The sequence below is a fragment of the Lissotriton vulgaris genome, chromosome 3_1, assembly GCF_964263255.1.
Source record: "Lissotriton vulgaris chromosome 3_1, aLisVul1.2, whole genome shotgun sequence".
Lineage (NCBI taxonomy): Eukaryota > Metazoa > Chordata > Amphibia > Caudata > Salamandridae > Lissotriton > Lissotriton vulgaris.
In genome coordinates this window covers 1,418,974,835-1,418,998,155 of record NC_141689.1, presented here as the reverse complement: position 1 = coordinate 1,418,998,155, position 23,321 = coordinate 1,418,974,835, and the positions used below count along the sequence as shown (strand labels likewise).

Here is a 23,321-nt window from a genome sequence, read left to right as displayed (position 1 = left end):
GCTCTTGAAACGCGTTTGGCGAATGACTTTTGCAAGAAGCTTTTCTTCATTTGTGGCAAGCTGTCAGCATTACTCCCATTAAACCGAGTGATAAACTAAACCTTTTGTGGCTATCTTCGAATGGGTTTCTGCAACTGTGTCTTATATTAAGCGGCCGAACCCGGTCGCAAAGATTGCCCACCGCCCCTGTGCGAGTCCTGAGAAGATTCCTGATTGGTGCCTTTCTCGCTGAAGGAAAAGGTTCGAGTCGGTGTTTTTGCAGAGAGACACCTGCTCGTGCACATGGAAGCAAGCAAAGCAGGACAGCTTGCCGAATGAGGATGACTTCAGCCCACTTGGGAAGTAATTTGTGTTTAAAAACTTTGGATACATAAGCGCACCCACTTGGGATATTACAAATAACTACATATCCCAGAAGGCCGTGGTGTCGGCCACGCCTCCTTCTGGTTAGATGATGATATTAACTGTGCACCAGCACTGGCGCTGGTATTCACTGCTTCACACGCCACTGAGGAAGAGAGCATGGAGCTCTTGAAACGCGTTTGGCGAATGACTTTTGCAAGAAGCTTTTCTTCATTTGTGGCAAGCTGTCAGCATTACTCCCATTAAACCGAGTGATAAACTAAACCTTTTGTGGCTATCTTCGAATGGGTTTCTGCAACTGTGTCTTATATTAAGCGGCCGAACCCGGTCGCGAAGATTGCCCACCGCCCCTGTGCGAGTCCTGAGAAGATTCCTGATTGGTGCCTTTCTCGCTGAAGGAAAAGGTTCGAGTCGGTGTTTTTGCAGAGAGACACCTGCTCGTGCACATGGAAGCAAGCAAAGCAGGACAGCTTGCCGAATGAGGATGACTTCAGCCCACTTGGGAAGTAATTTGTGTTTAAAAACTTTGGATACATAAGCGCACCCACTTGGGATATTACAAATAACTACATATCCCAGAAGGCCGTGGTGTCGGCCACGCCTCCTTCTGGTTAGATGATGATATTAACTGTGCACCAGCACTGGCGCTGGTATTCACTGCTTCACACGCCACTGAGGAAGAGAGCATGGAGCTCTTGAAACGCGTTTGGCGAATGACTTTTGCAAGAAGCTTTTCTTCATTTGTGGCAAGCTGTCAGCATTACTCCCATTAAACCGAGTGATAAACTAAACCTTTTGTGGCTATCTTCGAATGGGTTTCTGCAACTGTGTCTTATATTAAGCGGCCGAACCCGGTCGCGAAGATTGCCCACCGCCCCTGTGCGAGTCCTGAGAAGATTCCTGATTGGTGCCTTTCTCGCTGAAGGAAAAGGTTCGAGTCGGTGTTTTTGCAGAGAGACACCTGCTCGTGCACATGGAAGCAAGCAAAGCAGGACAGCTTGCCGAATGAGGATGACTTCAGCCCACTTGGGAAGTAATTTGTGTTTAAAAACTTTGGATACATAAGCGCACCCACTTGGGATATTACAAATAACTACATATCCCAGAAGGCCGTGGTGTCGGCCACGCCTCCTTCTGGTTAGATGATGATATTAACTGTGCACCAGCACTGGCGCTGGTATTCACTGCTTCACACGCCACTGAGGAAGAGAGCATGGAGCTCTTGAAACGCGTTTGGCGAATGACTTTTGCAAGAAGCTTTTCTTCATTTGTGGCAAGCTGTCAGCATTACTCCCATTAAACCGAGTGATAAACTAAACCTTTTGTGGCTATCTTCGAATGGGTTTCTGCAACTGTGTCTTATATTAAGCGGCCGAACCCGGTCGCGAAGATTGCCCACCGCCCCTGTGCGAGTCCTGAGAAGATTCCTGATTGGTGCCTTTCTCGCTGAAGGAAAAGGTTCGAGTCGGTGTTTTTGCAGAGAGACACCTGCTCGTGCACATGGAAGCAAGCAAAGCAGGACAGCTTGCCGAATGAGGATGACTTCAGCCCACTTGGGAAGTAATTTGTGTTTAAAAACTTTGGATACATAAGCGCACCCACTTGGGATATTACAAATAACTACATATCCCAGAAGGCCGTGGTGTCGGCCACGCCTCCTTCTGGTTAGATGATGATATTAACTGTGCACCAGCACTGGCGCTGGTATTCACTGCTTCACACGCCACTGAGGAAGAGAGCATGGAGCTCTTGAAACGCGTTTGGCGAATGACTTTTGCAAGAAGCTTTTCTCCTTCTTGTGGCAAGCTGTCAGCATTACTCCCATTAAACCGAGTGATAAACTAAACCTTTTGTGGCTATCTTCGAATGGGTTTCTGCAACTGTGTCTTATATTAAGCGGCCGAACCCGGTCGCGAAGATTGCCCACCGCCCCTGTGCGAGTCCTGAGAAGATTCCTGATTGGTGCCTTTCTCGCTGAAGGAAAAGGTTCGAGTCGTGTTTTTGCAGAGAGACACCTGCTCGTGCACATGGAAGCAAGCAAAGCAGGACAGCTTGCCGAATGAGGATGACTTCAGCCCACTTGGGAAGTAATTTGTGTTTAAAAACTTTGGATACATAAGCGCACCCACTTGGGATATTACAAATAACTACATATCCCAGAAGGCCGTGGTGTCGGCCACGCCTCCTTCTGGTTAGATGATGATATTAACTGTGCACCAGCACTGGCGCTGGTATTCACTGCTTCACACGCCACTGAGGAAGAGAGCATGGAGCTCTTGAAACGCGTTTGGCGAATGACTTTTGCAAGAAGCTTTTCTTCATTTGTGGCAAGCTGTCAGCATTACTCCCATTAAACCGAGTGATAAACTAAACCTTTTGTGGCTATCTTCGAATGGGTTTCTGCAACTGTGTCTTATATATATATATATATATATATATATATATATATATATATATATATATATATATATATATATATATATATATCAAAGCTCCTGCTTGGTTCGGTCAGTTTGAGGAGCACTCACACACCGGCACAGGGCTTCAAGCATAGCCCCAATAAACAGTACAGGAACGCCTTCCAGTCGATCCCCTTTCACAGTCCTGACAACATTTTCGCCGACGCGTTTCGAGATAACACTCTTCTTCAAAGGCTAATGATGGCAGGAAATCAGCACCGCCCAGGTAAAGTCTCCATTTATGCGTCATGGCGCGCCCTCTGATGGGCTGATCTGTATGATGCTGCGCTGGGCATTATGAGAGTTGCAGTCTTGGGCAGAAATTTGAATGCCTGTAAGTGCTTCAATAGACTGTTGGTACATTAACCTCTTCGCCGCTAATGACAAGGGTAACTCGTCATGGAGTTTCCATTGATTTCAATGGAAATTACATTGAAGTGCCAGAAGCAGCATAGCATCCAAGTGGTTAAAAGCTCACAGATGAGCCTCCGCTGGCATGCGTTCCTTTATCCAGTGACGATGTACCACGATAGGGGCTGTTGTATACACACCCCTGTGGCCCCCAGGTTCATGGGATGGTGGCTCTCGGCGGCACGAACTCCGCCAATACATCAAAGTTCCTGCTTGGTTCGGTCAGTTTGAGGAGCACTCACACACCGGCACAGGGCTTAAAGCATAGCCCCAATAAACAGTACAGGAACGCCTTCCAGTCGATCCCCTTTCACAGTCCTGACAACATTTTCGCTAACGCGTTTTGAGGTTAACACTCTTCTTCAAAGGCTAATGATGGCAGGAAATCAGCACCGCCCAGGTAAAGTCTCCATTTATGCGTCATGGCGCGCCCTCTGATGGGCTGATCTGTATGATGCTGCACTGGGCATTATGGGAGTTGCAGTCTTGGGCAGAAATTTGAATGCCTGTAAGTGCTTCAATAGACTGTTGGTACATTAAAAGCTCACAGATGAGCCTCCGCTGGCATGCGTTCCTTTATCCAGTGACGATGTACCATGATAGGGGCTGTTGTATACACACCCCTGTGGCCCCCAGGTTCATGGGATGGTGCCCCTTGGCGGCACGAACTCCGCCAATATATCAAAGCTCCTGCTTGGTTCGGTCAGTTTGAGGAGCACTCACACACCGGCACAGGGCTTCAAGCATAGCAATTGGAGCTTCAAAACGTGTCGGGCAGATCCCCTACGGAGGGGCGTCTACGAGTGGATCCCCGCCCTCACCTATACATAAACCAAGCTGCTGTTCACGTGCTACTCAAAGGTGGACACCTTCGAGCATTGATTTATACGCGGCCGTAGAGCCGCGGAGTATGCACCACCCCGGTACCCTGGGGGTCACTACAGTGAAGCAGCAGTCGTACTTGGAATCGAGGACGGGCCCACTTGTGGAGTCCATACAGGACTTGATTGTGTGCTTCCCGGACCACACTTCCCAGAATGCACAGTCTCATTTGAGCCTCCCATCGGTGGGTGTGTTATATATTAAATGGGGAAGTGGGTCGGCAGGTTGCGCACACCGCTTCCGTTAAAGCCCCTGAAGAGAAGCAAATGGAGCTTCGAAATGTGTCGGGCAGATCCCGTACGGAGCGGTGTCTACGAGTGGATCCCCGCCCTCACCTATACATAAACCAAGCTGCTGTTCGCCTGCTACTCAAAGGTGGACACCTTCGAGCATTAATATATATATATATATATATATATATATATATATATCCACAATCCTGAAATGCTCGGAATCCCCAACAATCAGGCAAGGACCACAGCGTGTCTTCAGAAGTATAGTGTGGTTTTTATTGCATATTTTCTAGCGTTCTCGTTACGCTGCTAGTGCCCAGCATGAATGCGTTTCAACAGTGGAACACTGTCTTGCTCACATGACTCACCAAGGGCCAATCAGCAATAGATAGTGTCAAAACATTTTAAAAAATTGGTGTCAATTACCTGCTTTTTTTTAATTCATGGAGATAAACAACATACTTCATCTTTCCAATTTCATACAACATGAATTATTTAAATAAATATTTGATCAGGCTGTGATATACATAAATAAATAAAATATTTTAAATAAATAATCCCAAGTGGGCTATAAAGTGCAAGTGCCTATTAATTAAATGATATAATCCAATCCTGCTATGTCACCACTTATTAAAAACTCATAACTGTAAATTTTCTCAAGGTAAAACCATGAGATACTTTTTCATTCATGTTCTGTCTACCTATTAACTTAAAGTGAAAGTACAACTTTAGTTACTAAATTCATCAAATTCAGTGCAAATTATTAGTATGTCCATAAATAATCAATTGTCATTATATCTTCAACATACTTAACCAGTGCTACACCTTAAAGAATGTCATATGCAAAGATACAGTCCCAAATCAAAAAAGTACTGAGATCTATATATAAGGACCACAATTTTTCAAACTACCTATGTATTTACCGCTATACCCATAAAAAAAAACCCTGGCTTCAGCCACATGAAAGACTGGTAAAACCAACCGTTAAAACCCAGTTACCCAGATAAAACCCTCAGTAAAACCACGTCCCAAACTAGACTAAAACCATGGATAAAATATGGTGCGATAAAATAAATGTAGTACAGGCTAAAAATACAGACATAACCCTGGAGTGTATGAACAGTCTGGTTCATGAATAATGATGTCATTCCTATCTAGTATTGAGACCATTTGGCCTCTTAGTATCCAGTATTACTATATAGTGAATTTCCAACGGACTGAGTTTTTTATCCCTATAACCGCCCCTCAATGACCTAGGCACTGTATCAATCACATAGTACTGCAGTTCTTTTAGATCATTATTATGTACATGTTTAAAGTGCCTGGCCACCGGGTAACTGGGGTCAGTGTTGACTATAGCTCTCAAATGTTGCAATATTCGATTAAATTCTTGCAGTTTAGTACTTCCTACGTATCTTAGCTTACATGAAAATTCTAATACGTAGACTGCAAATTCAGTGCGGTATGTAAGTAGCTTAGTAATTTTCATGAGTTCGAGGTCAAACGCTGTAGTTATTTTATTGGTGTTTTTCCCAAATTTACATGATCTGCGAAAGCTGCATTTAAAGAATCCTATTCTATTTGAAAGCCAATTTGATGTAACAACAAGGACTTGTCTTCACCAGTGCATCCCTCATAGAGGGAGCATGCCTGAAAGTCATCATATGATGGTCTGGCACCTATTGTGACATAGTTAAATCGGTTTAATAATGGGCCAGTTTTTATATATGATCTTCCTTAGTTGTTTTTCTTGTTTGCTATAAGATGTTATGAGCCTCACCACATTCTCTTGTTTAGTTTGGTCTCTTTTGATCTTAGTGGAAATGTCTATACTTGTAGTACTAACTAACCCACTTTCCTCATTTTGGTTATCTGTTTTAGCTATGGCCATTTTCAAATCTCTCTCATTGTATCCACGATGCCTGAATCTCTGAAATGCCTAATTTTGGCAACTTTTAAGATCCTGTTCAGTGTTACAAATCCGCCTTATCCTTAAAAACTCCCCGGAGGGGATGATATTAATTAAGTGGTTAGGGTGGGAGCTGCTGGCATGTAGCACTGCATTGCCTGCAGTGCTCTTTCTATGCAGTTTGGTATGGATGGCTTTCTCATGAATATAAATCTCAACATCAAGAAATTGCACTCACTCCACACTTGCCTCCGCTGTAAATCTCAGATCTAATTCATTATTGTTAATCTCAGTAACAAAATCATATGCGGATTCAATAGACCCCTCCCAAATGACACACATGACATCAATAAAATGCCACCACTGCCTGACATGTGCATCAAACAGCTTACCGTGGGTGGTTTTGAGGACGCGATCCTTACCACCAGCCAAGGTGGAGACACGCATAGCTGGGAGAAAAGCACGCCCCCATTGCCACCCCATGTAGCTGCTGATGCACTTCCATGTTGAAAATAAAATAGTTGTTGTTCAGGCATAAACTGATCATACTTAAAAGCATATTATTATGTTGATAATATTTGCAATCCCATTTGGATAAAAAATGCTTAATCGCTCTTATACCATCAGTGTGTTGTATACTAGTATAGAGTGAATTAATGTCCATAACTAGTAGGAGACAATCTTGTTTCCACTCTATTGTCTGTATTTTTGATTAGAGATGTCATCAGTGATGTCGTGAGTGATGTCACTGACCATGTCATAAGTGATGTAATATGTGATATCATCAGCAGTGCATTGCGGACACGCGAGTTATAGTTAGCTGAACTAACTATAACGGGGGAATTTCAATGGTTTTGTATGTGTAAAATATCCAGCTAACTATAACATGTATGAAACCCATGTTTTTTTCAATTAATTTCTAAGGTTTTTTAAATGCTAATCCCTAACTATAACGTGTGAAACCTATGGTTTTTTCAGTGAATTTCTAAGGTTTTTTAAATGCTAATTCCTAACTATAACGTGGCTGAAACCTATGGTTTTTTCAGTGAATTTCAAAGGTTTTGTAAATGATAATTTTTAAATGTATTGTTATATTTTTTTATACTGATTTACTACATTGTTTTAAACTATTTATTTTTAGATTTTTTTTTAAATGACATTACATGTTTTTAATATAAATTGAAAAAAAGTGTTTACAAATATTAAAATTGTAATATTTTTTTGTTATGTTATATTTTTTTAATGTATATATATTTTATATAGCAGGCAATGATATCCTATGGAAGGAATTTCAAGTTACTGGTAAGTACGGTTAAAATTACTTTTCAGGATCAGTACAGGGCTGAAAGATGCAGCACTGTGGTCTCTCCTGATAACAGGAGAGTAAATCGGAATTCGTAGTTTGGCTGATTTTTGAGGAATTTTTTTAAGTTCCAAAACTCCACACTTAGAAGAATTTCCAAGTGAAACCAGTCAATGTTTGCATATGGAAGTTAATTCAAGTTACTGTAAGTATGGTTAGAATTACTTTTCAGGATCAGCAGTGGGCTGAAAGATGCAGCACGGAGGTCTCTCCTGATAACAGGTGAGTAAATCGTAATTCGTAGTTCGGCTGTTTTTAGAGGAATTTTTTTAAGTTCCAAAACTCCACTATTAGAAGAATTTCCAAGTGAAACCAGTCAATGTTAGCCTATGGAAGGAAATTCACGTTACTCTAAGTATGGTTAGAATTACTTTTCAGGGGGGGGCGTGGCTAGCAGCATGGCCGAGTGAGATGCACTCTGCGCCAGCTCCGACTAGCCAAACTGATCCGACGCACTTTCCCACATCCACGGACCATTTAAAAAACATACCGAAGCGGCGAAACAGTAGCTGACCCCAGTGACCGGAACGGAGGGCACCCGACAACCGCCTAACACGGCATATTTCTCCCGAATTCCCTGCAGCAGCGCGGCTCCCCGATCGAATCCAAGATGGCGGCGCCCTCCGCGGAGGGCAGAGACCACCGAGACCCGTACCCGAACCTGAGCAGAGAAGCAGAGCTGAGCAATGCCTCCTGTGCCAGATGCCTGCGGAGGCCGCGGCGGTCTGGGAGCTAAGAACCGGCGGACGCGATCGCGGCCCCTCTTACCTCCTCCCAGCGCTGAGCCGGGCCCCGAGGGAGCCCTGCCGGGCCCGGAGGAATCAGATACGGTGCTGAGGAAGCAGTCCCCCATGATGGCTCAGGGAGGTGAGCAACCACAGGGGGGGCAGCGGGGGGGCCCACAGCATAACTCCAGCCTCCAGGGCACGGTTGAAACGTGGACTGCACAAACAGCCAGGGACTGGCAGCGAGGGACGGCCGACCCCTGGTAGTCTCTCCCCAAGGGTGCAATAGTGGACATCAGGGCCGGGGGTGGAGAGATACCACCATAACTGCTCCTACACTGCCTGGGAGACCCTTGTATCGCGGCTTGAAGTGGGGCGTGACCATCTGGAGCATGAAACAGGTCGCCACCCTGAGACTGAGAGCCATCCGAGCCGGGGAGGCCCAGCCCCAAGGACCACTGAGATCGGGGACATCGCCCCGGAGGGCCTGGTAGCCGCCTACGAACCTGAGGTGTGCGCGGCCAAAACTGGGGCCAGCTGACTTCAGCCCGGACCGACTGCGCTCCACAACATCAACTGCTTTCCCAGGCGGAGAGTGAGGTTTACGAGGCCCCTACCAACGTACATAGTTGCGGGAACCACAAACTATCCCCTAACCATCGGTGTCGTTGTTTCGACACGCACGGGGACAGGCGCAGTGGAGGGCCTGAGTAACCGTCAGACAGCGGCGCAGAATACAATGTCTCCCCTCCCGCCCTTGCGGCAAAGATCCCAGACCACCATGGGGAAGAGGGAAGTGGTCTCGAAGACCCAGAAACAAGGCCTTATTGACAAGTTCACTGTGACGCCACAGCCCGGAGGAACGGGAGAGCCGGGACCTGGCTCTGACACTGCCCTCCTGATGGGGGCAATACAGGCCTCTAGGGAAGACATCCAGGCGTCCAGAGCGGCCCTGGAGGTGAAGATAGGAGAAGTAGGAGTAGAGGTCAACTTACTGCGGCAAGACTTCCGCAACCTCACAGATAGAGTCACCACAGCGGAGACGAGGTTGGGGGAGACAGAGGAGGTAGTCCATGATCTGCAAAAAGACGTCAGAGACCTACAAGATGCATACAAACTGCTAATGTGGAAGGTGGATGACGCGGAAAACAGGGCACGACGGAACAACCTACGCTTTGTGGGATTTAGGGAAGGAATTGAAGGGACCAACAAGGTGGAGTTCCTGCGCACCTGGCTCCTTGAGACATTCCCCCGAGCGGCTTTCTCTGCCTGTTTCATCATCAGGAGGGTCCACAGAGCACTCATGGCCAAACCGTTGGTGGGGGGACGGCCGAGACCTATCATAGCAAAGTTCCTCAACTTTGCAGACAGAGATCTGATTCTAAGGGAAGCCAGGAAGTTGGGCGAAATTAGACTTGAAAACATGCAAATCATGATCTTCCCGGAGTATAGCCAGGAGGTGCAGAAGGCGCGACGCTCTTTCGATACGGTAAAAGCAAAACTGAGGGAGCTGAAGATTCAGTACATGCTACTCTTTCCGGCCAAATTGAAGGTCATCTACAAGGACAAGACGTACTTCTTCTCACACCCGGACGATGCCTGGCAGTGGCTGGAGGAACGTCCGATCCCCCGGAATCATGAGGGGAAAGAACATACAGAGACAGCGACGAGTCGTTCTGCGGGCAATCTCTGGGAAAGAGTGCAATCACAGCGGAGGCGCAAACAAAGGGGACAGCAGAAGACACAGGCGACACCTCGCCCCTCGCAGCAAGGGTCCCCGAGGCAGTCACGGAATAGAGGCTCGCCTACGCCTGGCAGCCCAGCGGGATCCAGGTATTCGGCCCTCGCTATAGCGGAGCACGCCGAAAGAGAGAATGAAACGGGCGGAGAAACTTCTGAGGTTGAGGAGGGGGAAGGACAGTCGCTTCACCCGCTGGTAGTGGCTATTCATGAACTGGATGGAGGATCCGCCACAACTAAAACCCCAATACCGGGGGAAACTGATTCCCGCAAATCTTGAACTCTACAGAAGGTGGATGGAACAGATGCAGGCTAGACCACAAGGGAGCACGCAAGTGACTCACACGTCTCCTGAGTTTTTGATTTATTGTTATTTTTGTGTTCCCGTTTGACTGTTTCTCTTATAGGGTTTGTTTCTTTTCCCTACAACGAACTCCCACACGACACAGTGGCTTGGGCGCTACACGGCCCTATTGGCGGTAGTGTGACGCACAAGTTGGGGTAGGCGGTAAGGGAGGGAGACACCAGGGTGGGCGACAGACCTTTTTCCACCAACAATACCTATCGAAGGGAGGTAGTTGATGGGCATGCTGGGGGAGGAAGGTGGGGTGGGGGGAGGGGGGCAGAGTCGGGCGGTTTACAGTTCTGTTGGGGGAAGAAGTTGGGCGGGAGGGGGGGACAGTCATGTACATGCAGACACACATACGGTGCTTCACGATACACTTCCTCACTTGAATCAGATCACACCCCACACTTTGAAATCTTGAATGGCGGGTGATAACGACACACAGCCTCAGGACCGCAGAGGGTTCACTTTTCTGACATGGAATGTCAATGGGCTTGGCAACAAGATTAAGAGGGGGCTGGTAAACACTTACATCAAGCAACAGAAATATAATCCTACTGCAGGAAACTCATCTCAAAGGGTCTAACTGTGCCTTCCTAGCTAGGGGCCGGCACAAAGTCCTAGCACATGCGGGGTACACCACTGACTCGAGGGGGGTTGCCATCATTATCAAAAAGACCTCCCCGTTTTGCGTTACCCGTACCTGGACCGATCCACTCGGGAACTATGTGGGTGTCAAAGGGACGTAGAATCGACGAACATTTACGATCATATCTGTATACGCCCCCCCCCCCCCCGAAGCTACAGGCGAATACCCTACGGAGAGTGGCTGGCATACTATTAGAAACAGCAGACACCATCCAGATTCTGGGGGGTGACTTCAACGATGTCATGGACTTGGGACAGGACCAGTCGGGTGCGGCCCCTAGAGTGGCGGCTCGGACCCCCCCGTCCCAACTGATTGACAATATAGGACTAACGGATGTATGGAGATGGGTGCACCCCACTCAGAGGGCCTAATCCTATTACTCGGGCGCCCATAGAGTATTTTCGAGGCTGGAGTATGTATTTGTAGCCAGACAACACTTGACAGTGGATAACACTGCGGAATATACTGCGAGGGGGATCTCCGACCACTCCCCATTGCTGGCTAAGGTGGGACTAGAGCGCAAAGTAGACAGGGCTTCATGGCGCCTAGCTGCTTGGGACTTGCAAAACGCGAGTGTCCTGAGAGGCCTGAGGGCAGATCTGGCAGTATGTATCGCAGAAAATGAGGGAACAGTTGAGTCGAGCGTGATCCTCTGGGAAGCAATGAAGCCAGTAATGCGAGATAGGATACAGAACAGACTGGCGGAGGAAAGGAGGAAACTCCATTCCGAGGTAGCAACAGTGGAAGCAGATATAATGGAACTGGAGAGGGTATACCAGACATCTAGGAGTGCGGAGACTCTAAGGAGGTTACTAGACCGGCAGAAGCACTATAGGGAACTAGTGACGGGCGAGGCTAAGACCCAAGCACTGGCCACCCTCCATTGCTTATATGATGTGGGGGACAAATCGGGTAAACTACTTGTGTGGCTGAGCAAGAAGGAACGTGCAGCCAGACAGGTGGAACAAATTAGAGACCAAAATGGGACGATGACCAAGTCTGATGCCCAAATCGTGGAGGCGTTTGCCACGCACTACGAACACTTTTATACAGCCAGGGAGTTGGGAACTTGTGAGGATGCCATACAGTATCTGGAACAAGTAGACCTACCAGCGCTGCTGCCTGAAGCACTCAATGTACTGGAATCTGACATTACCCAAGAATATATCTCAGGCGCCATTGCGCGACTGCACCGGGGCAAAACACCGGGACCCAACGGCTTCCTGGCTGAATTCTACAAACGCACGGCGGATCTCCTGACCCGCGATCTAAAGGGTCTCTTTGAAGGGGCCCTGCAGGAAGAGGGACTCCCCCCCCCGACCTCACCACGGCGACCATTGTCCCAATACATAAGGAGGGGAAGCCGAAGGAAGAGTGTGCGTCCTACCGCCCTATTTCCCTCCTCAATATGAAGGTGAAACTCCTGGTTACCATCCTGGCACAAAGACTAAGATCTGTGATCCCAGATCTGATACATTGGACCAAACGGGATTTCTCTCAGATAGGGCTACCAGACTGAACCTCCGGCGTTCCCACAACTGGCTACAGGAGGTGAAAGATAGGAAGGAGCCCCACTGGTTTCTCTTCCTCAACGCCGAGAATGCCTTTGATGCCTTCCACTGGCCGTTCCTCGAGGGAATCTTGCGGAGATTTGGCTTTGGACCGAAGTACCGGAAATGGATACAGCTCCTGTACACTGGCCCCAGGGCTAGAGTCAAGGTAAATGGGAGGGTGTCTAGAGAGTTCCGGATCCAAAGGGGAACCCAACAGGGATGCCCGCTGTCCGCCCTCCTCTTTGCACTCACTATAGAAGCACTGGCCGCTAGGATTCGGCAAAATGCAGACATCGGAGGCTTTAGGAGGACCGAATTGGATCCCGCACAGGAGAAAATATCCTTATACGCGGATGATATCCTGCTGTATATTACAAACCCCGCGACGACCTTGCCCGCCCTATTCCACGAACTGGAGAGATATTGTAGACATTCGGGGTATCGAATTAATTGGCATAAGTCAGTCCTATATGACCCCAGGTGGCGGGTAGACTGGGGGCAACTCCCGGGACAAATACTAACTACGGTGGAGGGCTTCCAATACCTCGGAGTTTATATAACCCTAGATAAAACGGTATCATTCCAACGTAACGTGGAGCGCGTCAGGTTGAACTCCATTGCGGATATGGATCGCTGGAGGCAGCTCCCACTCACACTCCTGGGTCGGGCGGCCATGTATAAGATGATTGTCTTACCCAAGTACCTATATGCCCTACAGAATGAGTATTATTCGCTCCCACCAGCTGTAATCTCCAGAATACACGCAGACCTGAGGCTGAGGGCCTTCCTTTGGTTGGGGAAGCAACCCAGAGTGGCGTTAACTACTCTCCAGAGACATCAATACAGCGGGGGGGGATTTCCCTACCGAACCCGGAGGCATACTACTGGGCGGAACATATTGCCCCAGTCAACGACTGGCTCCACGCTCCGGCGGGACACCCTACTTATGCCCTTGAAAGACACAAAATGTCTTCGCGAAACCTACTGTATTACCTATATGGTGGCACTCATAGGGAACCGCTCCTTTCGGCGACTGTAATTACCCTCCTATTATGGAACAAAGTCATGAAACGCACGGGTTGGGAGAAGACTCCAACGAGGCAGACGCCGCTCTGGCATTGCAGGTGGTTGACAGAGCTTAACAAGCTGAGAGGCTTTCACAAATGAGATGACATAGGCATCTCCACTATAGGGGATGTGATTGCCAAAGGGGCACTGAAAACCTTCATGACATTGAAGACTGAATTCGGTCTGCACCCTTCGCAGTTCTTCAAGTATGCGCAGTTTCGACACGCTTGGCAGGCCCAGAACATACAACTAGCCGACCTTTCAGAATATGTACCATTAGAGGGAAGGCTACTGCAGGAACAAATAGGGGAAGGCGGTTTCACTCACGTATAAAACTTTAATAAATAACATGTTAGGCGATCTGACGAAACTTCGACGGAACTGGGAAACTGAGGTGGGAACTATGGAGGCCATTGACTGGGACACAGTATTAATGCACCCCAGAGACGTGGCTATTAAATCCAGACTGCGCCTTATCCAATTTAATGTGCTCCATAGAACGTACTATGACAGAGTACATCTCTATCGCATGGGGAAAACGAACAACAAGAAGTGCCTCAAATGTAAGCTAGAGGACGGGGACTTTTACCACCTGGTGTGGACGTGCGCCTCGATTCGCCAATACTGGTCTTCCATCTTCGCGGAGTTGAGCGAGGTGATGTGGATCCCTCTCCAACCGGAACCCAGACAGGCCCTGCTGGGAATGACTAATGACGTCGACCTCATTAGACCCTTACTAACCTTCCTAATGCTGGAGACAAAGCAAAACATTAGGGGTCCTCGGTATCGCCGGAGATAGAGGAATGTAGGAGAGGGCTGGACATGTACATGGCTGCAGAAAGGGTGACATACAAGGCCAGAGGGTGCCCGAGAAAGTTCCGTAGGGTCTGGTCTAAATGGAGACACTACCATGGGTTGGATGGGGGACTGTGAGGGGCCTGTTTTAAGCCGAGGAATGTATAATTCCATGAACACACCAGAAAGGCCTGTATATAAGATGCAGTGGGGGGGGGGGGGGAGAATACTGATGTTGTTGACGTCAAGTCACCCTGGGACGATTGTCACCAAAAATGGCCAATGTCACCAAAAATGGACAATGCCGAAGGGGGTGGGAGTGGGTGCTGGAAATGTGTGCAGTTAATTGCATGAATGTCATGTTTGAGTTATGATAAAATTAAAATAAAAAGAATTCCTTTTCAGGATCAGTAGTGGGTTGAAATTTTCAGCACTGAGATCTCTTCTGATAACAGGTGAGTTAATCAGAATTCGTAGTCCAGCTGACTTTAGAGGAATGTTTTAAAGTTCCAAAACTCCACACTTAGAAGAATTTCCAAGTGAAACCAGTCAATGTTAGCATATGGAAGGAAACTCAAGTTACTGTAAGTGTGGTTAGAATTACTTTTCAGGATCAGTAGCGGGTTGAAAGATGCAGCACTGAGGTCTCTCCTTATAACAGGTGAGTAAATTGGAATTCGGAGTTCGCCTGATTTTAGAGGAATATTTTGCTCAATAGTGAAGGAAGGGGGCGGGGCCTGAGGAGACATGTGTGCAAACACACCCTGTGGCGCGTTTTAAGTTGGGGAATTCATTCCTCTTCAATCCTGAGGTCCCCTGTGGACCAACTAGCCCACCATGTACCTCGGGTATGCGCCAGGGAGCTGCGTTGCAGAGAGGTGTTCAGAGGCAACATCCCCTTTTTACAACACTCTGCAACGCAGCTCCGTGGCACTTACTGGAGGTACCTGGTGGGCTAGTTGGCCCTTAGGGGACTTCTGGATTGAAGAGTGTCATGTAGATAGACTTTGCCTTCACACTGTGTTATGTTAGCATGAGCTTATTAGAAGTTTAAACACCATTTTCCTTTTCTGCAACCTCTGCACACGACACATTTTGTTATTAAAGCTTTTAGCCTAGTAGAATATTTAGCTTCACACGAGATAATATGTTTGCTTGTAATATCAGCCTTGCTTGGTAAGCTATGTCTGAACAGTGAGTGCCGAGGCCTTCAACGTTATTTCAACACAGAGTTTGTTGTTCGGTTTGATCAGCGCACGGTCTAGACATAATACAAATGCAGCTGTGGCCAATTCTGTTTTTTTGGCGCGTTTAATAATGCACTGCGCAATGCATGCACACTCACTTGATGAATATTCACATGCAGAGAGTTGGTGCAGGAGATGATGTGATCCCTTTCTGCTAAGACCAGAGGTATGGGCCCGCCCTTCTAAACGCAAAGAGACCTTCTGTAGATATAATATAATATACTAACAAGGGAGGGTAAACTGAGGTTCTATTTAGACCTTTTCCCTTTAGCATTTTAACATGCTTTCACCCTTTGTATTTTATGTAATAGTAACTATGCTGCTAACCTTGTTCCTTATAATATGTTTGCTTGTATTAGCTAAGATACTGCGCTTGAGAACACTGCATTAGAAATAAATATTTCGAACTTGCACGTGTCATCATTTACTCCTCGTTCTGGACTGATATGTTAGTATAACAAAAGTGTGTTCATGTGTTCCACGTTACCTGAGGTGTTCTAAGTCCATGTTCTGGGTTGTCTAATCATTGGGGGTTTGTAAGAACCAATGCGACACTGATTGCTAGTCTGGTAGGGGATTTTGGATACTAAGGTGAGTTTGGCACACCCTAATTCACTGAGGTAGGAGCAGAATCCCTGCGACAAGAGGAATTAATTCCCCAACTTAAAACGTGCCACATGGCATGTTTGCACACATATCACCTCAAGCCCCGCCCCCTACCTTTACCACTGTGCAAACGCGCCCCGTAGCGCGTTCTTAGTTGGGGGATTAAGTTCCCTTGCATACTGGGGGTCCCTGGGGACCAACTTGCCCACCAGGAACCTCCAGTATGCGCCAGGGGGCTGCGTTGCAGAGAGGTGTAAAAAAGGGCGTGGCCTCTTTACACGTATACTGGAGGTCCTGGTGGGCTACTTGGCACCCAGGGACCCCCAGTATTCAAGGTGAATTATTTTCCCCTCTGCAAACGCGCTAGGGGGTGCGTTTGCAGAGTGGTGCCTTAATTTTTGGGGAGGTATCGGCAGGGTATGCATACCCTATGCGTATCCCATGATTTTTCCCCCAAAAAATATATTTTTTTGGGCCTCGGGGGTCTTTGTGGGACCCCCTGAGCAGGCCTAGGGGGTCAGGGTCTTTCTACCCTGCCCCCTTTGCGTCTTTTGCGCAATTGTTTATCACTTTTCTTGTTCCTCGGTTCTACAGAGACACAGGATGGCTGCCAACACTTCCTGGTTTGGAGTGTTGACAGACAGTTTTCAGCCAATTTGAATGCAGCTCATGCTCATAATGGTACGCATACTGTCCTGGGACGGTACGCGTACGGTACAACTTCCCAAATATATCTATGATTTTACTTTTGATTTTCTAACGAACTATTGGATGGTTTACACCATTTAACAAAAAGCGTAATCTGCGAAACAAACTCTACCTTTTCTTCTTTTTTTAAAAATGTTTATTAAGATTTCAGATGGCACAGAATCATACAAAGATAAGATCACATATTATCCAACATTATTACTACTGGCGGTATAAAAGGAAAGAATCACAATAAAAACATATTCATAACTTCCAAATTCAATCATGATCATAGTATGATAAATATACAATAAATACATTTTTAAAAGGGAGGGCTCGGATATGATTGAATTTATTACTGCATCCTTGCACTCGTCCAAATTTTTTACTGGTGCCCAGATCTTTAGCCCCATCTCCCATTTATTCCTACCCTTAAGCTCGTATAGAGCAGCCTCCAGATTGTGTATGCCCAGAAGTCTGGACAGCCACATCTGGAAGGACGGGGCGCCCGTATCCTTCAATGCGGCTGAAATAAGAATGCGAAGAACTGCAATGGATATAAAAACCAGGGCTCCTATCTCATCTTTTAGGGCTAGCTTACTTTCACTTTCTAAAATCATTAAGGTTGGGGATAGGCAGATCTTAATGCCTAGCAGCCCCTCCCAGAATAACTCGATCTCCCTTTTGATTGCGCCCAACTTATCGCATTCATAAAACATATGTAGGAGATCGGCCGGCCCTTTCGAGCATCTAGGACATCTAGGACAGCTGTTATCTTCCCTTTTACCCCATTCAAACAAATTAGCAGGTGTATAGTATAAATTAAAAAGTGTTTTAAAATGTTGGGCTTTTAAATTAGAGGAACGCAATAACCTTTTATCCAGATATAAATCTTAATCTAAATCCACATCTGGATGTTCTCATTTTGCGGCCCAAGAGACTTCATTTTTTCCAAATCGTCTTGGATAAAGACCACTAAAACTTTATAAATGAATGTAATCCTACAGCCCCCTTTTCTCAAATAATCCAATATGCTACATCTTTTCCCTGAGTCGATACGTGGTCTTTTAGCTTTAATTGTCTGGACAACTTGGGCATATTTAAAGTCTTGATTGCAGTCCATGTTAAACCTCTTTTGTATATCCCCCAGGCCTCTAACTTCTTTTCCTTCCATGATATCTCCAACTATTAAAATTCCCTGCCGCTCCCAGTATTTCCACATACCATTCATGAATAGATTTGAGAATAGTCCTGAGATACACAGAGGGGTATAATAATTAATCTTAGGAATTCCTAACAGTTTTTGAATTGATTTCCAAAACCCCCAGACACTGTCCCATTGTCTTGTACCTCATTTTCTTATAGTACCACCTCTCTGTCCTTCTCAGTAATACCCCTGTCGCCTCCCGTCCTAGTATTATTTCATAAATCGAGAGGAGGTTTTCATTCCTACACACCAGCGTTAGATTTATTCCAATCAGGGTCAAATCAGATTGCCATTTGAGTTAACAAGCAGGCCCAGTGATAGTACCTTATATTAGGAACCCCTAAGCCTCCCCTTTCCTGTGGGAGGGACATAACTTTTATAGAACTTCTGACTTTCTCGTACTGCCATATAAAGTTCATGAATATTGCTTCTATAGATTTAATAAATGTTTTTCTCTATTAGGAAGGGAATAGCACGAAACATATATAAAATTTTGGGGAACATTGCCCTCTTCAGGACATTGGACCGCCCTACTACTGACAAATATAATAATGCATTCTTTTAAGCTCAACCTCCATCGAATTCAGCACTGGAGTGAAATTATCCCTAATGATAAACTCGGGTGAGGCATTAATCATTATTCCTAGATATACTGCTGAGCTGACGAATCTAGAATCAGATTCAACCAAATTATTCTGGGAACAGATCACTTGGGTTTTCCCCTCATTTAGCCGATATCCTGAATACCTCCCATATAACTTGGTAATTCCAACCAATGCCTGTAAAGCTGGGTGTGGTTCCACAGTGATGACTGCCAGGTCATCGGCATATGCCAAAATTTTGGTCTCAAATCTGTTTTTAATGACTGGCTTTATCACTGTATCGCTAAGTATCCGCTGTATCAATGGGACAATATAAAGTGCAAACAAGATGGGTGAGCAGGGACAACCCTGCCGTGTCCCCCTTGTTATACATTTTTTCTCTGAACTTTCACCCATCAGTTGGATTTTGGCATCTGGGTCAGAATACATGGCTTTTATAGCAGTCTGGAATCTTACTCCGAACCCTCTTGCTTCCAGCACCCCCCACATATTCCCACCTGACACGATTGAACGCTTTCTCTGCGTCGAGGAGGATCATTGCTATCCGCCCCTCCCCGGCAGCATGGACATCAAACAAAGATATTGCTCGTCTGATATGGTCGGTAGTTCCCCGGCCTGGAACAAAGCCATGCTGCCAGGGAGAGACCAGACTACCAATGATCCTACCCAGACGTTTTGCTAGGATTTTTGCGTAGATCTTATTATCCGCATTTATAAGGGAAATGGGTCTATAGGAGCCGAGATTTTCTTTCGGTTTCCCCTTCTTATGAAAGACCACTATATTTGTCTCTTTCCATGTTTCCGTTATTTTACCCATATTCATTATCCCATTAAATAAATCTAGAAGCATTGGGGCTATTTCAACCGACACGCACATGTATTCTTCTAAAGGGATACCGTCAGGCCCTGATGCTTTTCCAGGGGCCTGTTCATGTAGTGCTTCCAGTATTTCACCCATAGACAGATCTTTTTCCAAGGTTACCCTCTTCGCCGCTTTTTCACGAGTGAAAAAGCGGCGAAGGCTGCGAAACGCGTTGGGTGTTGTTGCCGATTAAAAGCACTTAAACAAAGCTGAACGGGGCCTCGACTCTCTGTCATGTGAATGACGAATGACGGTACTTTCTTGGATATATATATATATATATATACATACATCAAACAAGGAAAGGCTCCTGCCGAGATACTGGGACCCAACGAGGGGTGGCGTACACTCCGGCGGAGCGTGCCGGTAATCGTATATCAAAATCCTTTTGCAAAACTCATTTGTACGCTCTCAGCCTTGCGGCTTGTTCTCGTGAACAACCGCAAGGCGAAACGCGTTGTGTGGAATAAACCTGTGTTCCAGCATTCGTGGTTTTGGACTCATTTTCCTGAGAGCGTACGAATGAGTTTTGCAAAAGGATTTTGAGATATATATATATATCTCCTAACGAAAAGTTGCCTAGCTCGAGAGAGTCCAAACAGGTGAGTAGTATCACCCGAATTTTATTCAAAGATAGCAAAATCCAAACAGCAGGGGTTGCCCAACAGTTGAATGAATCGTCCTGCCCGACGCGTTTCGTGCTGGAAAAGCAGTTTCTCATGGGCTGCAGGCGTCTGCATGAGTGGTGATCACAGCTACGGCTTCAATTAAACAAACATCACTCCGCCCGGGTGGGCGTGGCCACCGCTGTGGCCTTCTGGTAATGGTAGTTTCACTTATAATACCCCAGTGGGTTTCTGGGCTCACACTCGATCTTTGCCAAAATTAAAATCCCAAGTGGGTTGTGGTACGTACCCTCCCCCGTCAGTCCAGCTTTGAAGCATCTTTAAAAAAGCATCACCTGTCCCTATTGCTGCAGCTTCGAGTGGCGTTGTAGCGGGGCTGCACCGGAGAACAGCAGGGCTCATCTCACGGCTCAGGCTGCGCCGTACATATCCTAACAAAAAGTTGCCTAGATCGAGAGAGCCCAAACAGGTGAGTAGTATCAGCCAGAATTGTATTCAAAGATAGCAAAATCCAAACAGCAGGGGTTGCCCAACAGTTGAATGAATCGTCCTACCCGATGCGTTTTGTGCTGGAAAAGCACTTCCTCATGGGCTGCGGGCGTCTGCATGAGTGGTGATCACAGCTACGGCTTCAATTAAACAAACATCACTCCGCCCGGGTGGGCGTGGCCACCACTGTGGCCTTCTGGTAATGGTAGTTCCACTTATAATAACCCAGTGGGTTGCACTGCTCACACTCAATCTTTGCCAAAATTAATATCCCAAGTGGGTTGTGGTATGCACCCTCTGCCGTCAGTCCAGCTTTGTAGCATCTTTAAAAAGGCATCACCTGTCCCTATTGCTGCAGCGTCGAATCGCGTTGTAGCAGGGCTGACCGGAGAACAGCAAGGCTCATCACACGGCTCAGGTTGCGCCGTACATATCCTAACGAAAAGTTGCCTAGATTGAGAGAGCCCAAACAGGTGAGTAGTATCAGCCAGAATTTTATTCAAAGATAGCAAAATCCAAACAGCAGAGGTTGCCCAACAGTTGAATGAATCGTCCTGCCCGACGTGTTTCGTGCTGGAAAAGCACTTACACGTGGGCTGCGGGCGTCTGCATGAGTGGTGATCACAGCTACGGCTTCAATTAAAGAAACATCGCACCGCCCGGGTGGGCGTGGCCACCACTGTGGCCTTCTGGTAATGGTAGTTCCTCTTATAATACCCCAGTGGGTTGCTGTGCTCACACTCGATCTTTGCCAAAATTAAAATCCCAAGTGGGTTGTGGTATGTGCCCTCCGCCGTATTTTATTACAAACAGGACGAGATATATATATATATATGTATATGTATATATATGTATATATATATATATATATATATATATATATATATATATATATCACAAAAGGTTCCCCATGTAAGGAAAGCCTCCCAGAGATTTAACAGACTGCAGTGCAGGCCCCAGCAGTTACGGTTCTCACTCTCTCCTCCATGTGCGGCTCAACACGTTTCGGGTCACCCCCCTTGCTCACGAGCCTTAAGAACTTGAATCACAGCAGCCTCACGATTTTACACACCTGCTTTTTATTGTAAAACAGTTCCGCCCCAATGGGTGTGTACTTAGCCTTTCAGTGTTTTTGCACGCAGTGCATTCTGGTTACTGCAGGCAAAATCGTTATTCACCCCAGTGGGTTTGGTGCCAGTGTCCACAGCCCTTGCTTTAAAATTCCCAGTGGTCAAGGATAAAGCGAAATCCAGTCTCTGCTGACATGCGTCCCCCCACACTTGCAGACATCTCTGCTCCTTTGATGGCACCCGGAGTTTTCTAGATGCCGGGATCCGCGTTGAAGCGGCAGACTTTCCTCGCGGCCGGGATGGTCGCTAATATCAATCACAAAAGGTTCCCCATGTAAGGAAAGCCTCCCAGATATTTAACAGACTGCAGTACAGGCCCCAGCAGTTACGGTTCTCACTCTCTCCTCCATGCGCGGCTCAACGCGTTTCGGGTCACCGCCCTTGCTCATACATACACACACCCACACATATAAATAATTTCAATGGAAAGGACTTTAACTGTACCACAGGTAAGCTGATGATTTGAAGGAGATTCTTCATAGAACTAAAATTTACCGGCTGTATTTAACATTTTGCTGAACCTTTGATTAATTACAGTATTACATGAGAAGTTCTGAATGAAAAGGATTTCCATTCTTTTTCTTAACCACTGGCAAATTTGTGTTCACAGATGTCGAACTATTGCCCTGGAAACTGGAGCTCAAAATGTACAGATGTGCTCCACTGTGATGCAGCTTTCCTTCAGTCCAGAGCAACTTGTCCAGATGTTTGCTTTCCCTCTAATGTACGGCTCCTTCCAACTCTTAACTGGATTGCTTTTAGTTGCAGGTGAGTTGAGTCAAAATAGTAAACACTTATTAAGCCAGGTAAACAGGTGAATGGAGAAAGTTAAAATAGACAGCAACCAGATAAATAGTTGTGGGTTCTCCACTAAGTGGCAGCCCGTCCAACATTAGCCTACCCCAGCAACTGTCAAAAATGTAAGCTTTGCAAACCTATGTAGTCCCAGAGCTGTGATTGGATGCATATCGTGTTGCAGATGGGCTGAATAGATGGCAAACAGGGTCAGAGACCCAGTCAGTTTTAGTGAGCAATTCTTATGCATGCTAAGATTTACTAATTGCTCTTTTGTGAATGTTTGTTAAAAAGCTCGTAATAGTATGGTTCTTAGACACTGAATTGGTGAGTGCAGGGTAAATGCCTTCCGGCAACTTCCACTTGGCCATTCACTTCCATCTACTATGGTACTTTATCCTGTATAATTATAGCTAAAGAAATTGAAATGGTGAGATTATTAAAGCTTTCTGCTATCCACAAGGGTTTCATGGCACAAAAGCAGAGAGTGTATGTGAACCAATAGCTATGAATGCATAGAAAAAGAAAAAAATACCTAGTTTTAAGGCACTTCTAGGGTTTTATGTAATCTTGT

The 23,321-nt window shown here is 46.4% G+C and overlaps 1 protein-coding gene across 1 annotated transcript in view; it reads left to right on the top strand.

Annotated features, from left to right (window-relative positions):
• Positions 1-23,321, top strand: part of LOC147727979 (sodium-dependent organic anion transporter-like) — a 205,023-nt gene that overhangs the window by 141,755 nt on the left and 39,947 nt on the right. Inside the window, exon 4 of the mRNA XM_086963214.1 lies at positions 22,563-22,720. Coding sequence (XP_086819340.1) covers positions 22,563-22,720 — 158 coding nt within the window. The remainder of the gene's footprint in view (positions 1-22,562; positions 22,721-23,321) is intronic.